This window comes from Tarenaya hassleriana, unplaced genomic scaffold (assembly GCF_000463585.1).
Source record: "Tarenaya hassleriana unplaced genomic scaffold, ASM46358v1 Cleome29, whole genome shotgun sequence".
In the NCBI taxonomy this organism is placed as follows: Eukaryota; Viridiplantae; Streptophyta; class Magnoliopsida; order Brassicales; family Cleomaceae; genus Tarenaya; species Tarenaya hassleriana.
This window is the reverse complement of record NW_010966092.1, coordinates 725563-730464: the sequence shown is the minus strand read 5'-3', so window position 1 is coordinate 730464 and position 4902 is coordinate 725563. Positions and strand designations below refer to the sequence as shown.

Below are 4902 nucleotides of genomic sequence, written 5' to 3'. Positions count from 1 at the left end.
CGACGAGTGCAGCATGATTGTGTTTGTGATATAGTCGTGTGCGACACGACGACCAACGTCATGGACTTGACGGGCGTGCGAGACGCCCGGCTATGGCAGAACCCTATGGTGGACTCCATACGATTCATCGTTTTGTACGATTCATCGTTTTAAAAGTGCTAACATCGTACTAATCATACCATATGATAGATTTCTCAAGTTGAAATTGGTTATAGCAATACGGATTGAACACCTTTTTTGTATGTCAATATAACTATTTTCAAAGAAGACCTAAAGTACTAGTAGTGTTTGTGTAACACATTGGATACAATTGACTTATGTTAGAAGATTTTTTTTTCATGTGAAATTTGAACTCAAAAACGATGTAGTAGTATTTTTATAACCTCTATACAACTTTTTAAATAGTTTAAATTTAATTTAGACATTTCTTTTTCGTACTCAAATGGTCAGACGGTCATATGGTCAGACGGTCATACATTGGTCAGACGATCAGACCTGTTCGAAATCGCATAATCCATCGTTTTAAAAGTGTTAACATAGTAATAATCATATCATATCATAAATTTAATGGGTATGATCAGTTTGACCACTTTGATGATTATGACCAACGTTACCAATTTTGCGAGTATAACCAGTTTAACCAATTTAAAAAGTATGACTAGTTAGAAGTACGACCAGTTTGATCATTCTGACACGTATGTATGACCAGTTTTCCGAATTTTCTCATTTTGACGAATTTCACGTATTTAACGATTTCGACCAGTTAGAATAACGTGAATCATGGTATTGCTGATGCATATATCATATTTGCTTCATCTGTATCATCTAGATTAAATAGAAAGATAACAAAACAACAAATCACAAATCCAAATTTAATAACGAATTTTTGAAACAATATGTACCTATTATTAAGATTTGTGTGTAATCGATGAAATGTCCAAACTTAATATTGTTTTTTTATAACAAATTAGTTGAAAAATAGATTGGAAATGAAAAGAACTTGAAGATCAGAATGGGCAAGAAAAAACAATGTAGTTTGTTAGACATATGGGGATAGAGAGAGAACTGGAAAGAGGGAGAGAGGGTTGAAATATTTTTAAAAAATAAAAATATTAAATAAAAAATGAAGGGTAGTTTTGGAAAGATATAAGAATATGAAATGATGTTGGTTTTTTTTAAAAAATGACATTTAAAATCATTTTGGCAATTCCTACACTAAATGAGGTGAAATTCTCAGTAGAAGATACCTGGTGGCACAACACTGTGATGATTTTAGTTTGGTCAGATAGTGGAAATAATACAAGGAAAAGAATCAAGGGTTAAGTCCCTCTATTGCCTAAAATTGCTAATTACATAAACATAAGAAAAAGATTATTCAAAGTTCCCATCATCAGCCTGCATCTGCAGCCACTCTGGCTGAGGCCCTCGTCCTTCCTCGGCTTCTCGTTGGTCAAATACAGTCCTCTGAACGTCGAGCGGGTGAGCGCCAATCTGTAAAAACACAACACCCGAGTCGTAGGAAGTTAAGAAATTGCCGAGAAAGAGGAAACAAAAAACTCGGTCTTTGGTTTATATGTATGTGAAAATGATTTTAAAAAAAATGGATCTTTTCATCCAATGGCCAGGAAAGGAAATCCATGAAGGATACTACGGAAAGAAATGCAAGAATCGACTTCATGTTCAATCAAACAAGGGTGAATGGAAAGAGATGATGAAATGGTTGTGGATAGAAATGGCAAAAACAGAGCCCACAATGATTGAAGAAGAGAAACTGTTAATAGAACACTGAATTTCCATGATTCAGAGAAAGCATCAAATTACTCTGAAAGTTCACTTGATGAGTAAAAAATGCCCAGATTTGGGACTTACGCCTCCAGAAGGAAAAACTCCAACAGTCGGACCGACGCCCATACCCGAGTTGACGACTTCTAGCTTCATTGAGAGAAACTGCAGCCCAGGGTGTTGTTATAGACATAAATATAGCATCCTTTACCAGAAAGAAACAAAGATACAGATATCCTGACCGTACCTCAACTTGCCGTTGTAACGACTGAATGTAATTGATAATCTCATCAAGCACAAGAGCTTTACCGATAATCTGAAGCATATGAAATATTATATCATAATCAAATATTGCAGTGTAGAGAATATCACCTATGGTAAGTTTGAAGTGTAAGACAAGAAGAAATATCAGGTACCTTGTTACACCCCGGGATTAGATCTTGAAGAACCTTCATCCTCTCACTGATCTTCTCTCTTCTAGCCTGCAAAAGTTGTGGGGTTAGTGAATCATTTCAGAATGAGACAGGTCAACGAGATCATTTTGCCACTCAATGGATGAGTGTACTAGAATGAGAACAAGCACACCTGACTAGCTGTATCAAACACTATCCTGATTTTACGTTGTTCTTAACAATTTCAAATGCATTACGTTACAAAGCAAAGGCAATTAACGTCAGTAGGAGAAAATTGCTTAAGAGAAAAAGAGTCGCCCATGAAGTTACCATCATAAAAGATGCAATCATGATATCATCGCAGTTTGTCATTGTATGAAGAAAATATAAACGCAAGAAGATTTGCAAGATAATTACTCGCTCTGCTAGGCTGTGCCTGTCAGTAGCTTGCCCTCTTCTCGCTCTCACATGGATGTAATCCTTTGGTGGCTCAGGTTTCCCCTTTTGTTCCATAGCTTTGCTTCCACCGCCAGAACTTGTCTCGCCTTCAGGTCTTGCATCATCCCCATTTTCACTTTCAGACCCCGAAATTTTCCTTTTTTTCTCGCTCAATTCATTCTGCTCAACAGCAATATCTCATTGAATGCTAAGCACACACAACACAGATGGAAATGCAATATAAAATACACCGAACAGAAGCTGAGCTAGTTTTGGACAAAATGTTACACATCATGCAAATCTAAAAATATATACATGCACCGTCAAGATCTGGAAAAGGAATGACAGATGAACAAAGGGAGAGACAAATAATAAAGAAAATAGGAAGCAAAACACATATAGCTTTGGTTTGAGGGCATGATTTACAATTGGATTCACAATGCCCATTTCTCAAAGAAAATCAATGCGGGCCGAGCTTAACCAGACAATCTCTCGCGGTTTATCTCATAGCCCACCACTTTCCATACATTAAACGACCAGTCAAGCTCAAAAAGTTAGTCAACAAGAGAAACAATTAAGGGCAATGATCAGAAGCTACGCATAAGAAATCCTGCAAAATAAACTCCACTCAGCATATACCCGAGAAATATAACAACAATTGTTTATCAAAAGTGATAAGAACACAGATGAGCTCCGACACATTCACCCACGGTCGCTTTCCAGATTGAGGGGTTCAAAGCTCAAACCGAGTCAAAGTCAACTAACAACAAAAAACCTAGCTTCAGATCATCACTTCTAAGTCAGCAACATAACCAATCCTGATACAAAAACTATGCTTTGACTAATCAGTTCTGTTTCGGATCTTCCGAGGACTGAGGACCTGGAGTCAAACCCGGTGTCCAAACCCTGATAGTAAAGAGCGGAACCAGCAAAATCTGATCCGGATTTACTTGTAAAACATTTCGGTTAACCAAATCGAACCCTAGTTAGCAAAGAAGCAGTCTCAGAGTCAGATACGAGATCACTATGTCGGGTTCAAACACTACAATTGGAACAAATGCTCAAAAAGACACAGAGAATCTAACATCTCCTAGGCGAAGACACTGTAAAAATCGATCAGATTCCAATCAGAAACCCAAGAGTAAACTTACCAATCGATTACCCCGGCTGCTCGAAGAGACCATCTTGGAAGATTCGTCCTCGCAGCTCAAATCCTTTCTCTTTCTCCCTCCGCAGCCTCCGCTGTGCTCCGTCACCGTAGATTCCTCGGCCGATATGCCCTTGTTGCCTGAAAACTCAGCTAACCCGTCGGAATTGACCGACAAACGGAGCCCAGAACGGAGGCTGTCGTTGGCAGGGAAAGGCCAAATCTCAGAGAGGGTGTAAGACGAAGGATTTGCAGCGGAGAAGGAAGATTCGTTCACAAGTGGAGGATCCATTTCCTACGATATGAGGCTAGGGTTCATCCAAAAAAAAAAGGGGCTGATCAGGATTCAGGACACGGATCCGAGAAGCGAGGAACTTGCGAGAACGGGAAACGAAAGATTTGAGCTTTGCGAGGTCGCAAGATTTGTCGCGTCAATGGAGGAGTGTATGCATTGAGGTGGGAGAGAGAAACAAAGACTGAAAGACTGCGGAGATAGAGAGAGAAAAACACAGCGCACGAGAAGCTTTTTAGATGTTTCCTGTTTTTACTGTTGGAAGATAAAATTACCGCTACATATAAAAATTCAAAAATTTGATGATGATGATGATGATGATGATAATAATAATAATAATAATTGTTACAAAAACAAAAAAATATTATTCTTTAGGGACAATAACATTTCCCTACCCGTACTGTTTAAAATTTAAAATGTGACTTTTTCCTATACGAAATTTTAATTTGACAAAAAACTATACCAAATTATCAAATATGCCAAATTGATACACGAACTATCCAATTTAACTGTAATTTTCTACACAATCCGAATTGGGTGTTAAATGTCTATTAACTGATGACATAGCATGCTACATGGCGTCTGATATGGTATGCCACATGGAAAATTTTGCCATGTCAGCGTGCCACATGAAAAAATTTGAAATATATATATATATATATATACTCCTATATAAAAATCTATATACTCCTATTTAAAAAATATATATATACTCCTACATATATATTTATATCTATATACAAATACAAATATAAATATATATACTCCTATATAAAAATATATCTCTATATATATAAAATAAAACATATACATATATATATATATACACTAACATCTACACAAATATATAT

The 4902-nt window shown here is 36.9% G+C and overlaps 1 protein-coding gene across 2 annotated transcripts; it reads right to left on the bottom strand.

Annotated features, from left to right (window-relative positions):
* Window positions 1-1237: 1237 nt before the first annotated feature.
* On the bottom strand, window positions 1238-4261 carry LOC104818248 (transcription factor bHLH79). 2 transcript variants are annotated; one of them, XM_010547744.2, is made up of 6 exons: window positions 3764-4261; window positions 2592-2792; window positions 2199-2264; window positions 2030-2098; window positions 1870-1947; window positions 1238-1491 (listed from the first exon to the last, which is right to left on the bottom strand). In XM_010547744.2, exons 1-6 carry the CDS (start codon window positions 4049-4051, stop codon window positions 1372-1374), a joined length of 822 nt encoding a protein of 273 aa, XP_010546046.1. In that variant the 5' UTR covers window positions 4052-4261; the 3' UTR covers window positions 1238-1371. The 2 variants fall into 2 exon arrangements, with proteins under 2 accessions (XP_010546046.1, XP_010546047.1); XM_010547745.1 differs by having other exon boundaries at window positions 1411-1491; window positions 1822-1947.
* Between the last annotated feature and the right edge of the window lie 641 nt (window positions 4262-4902).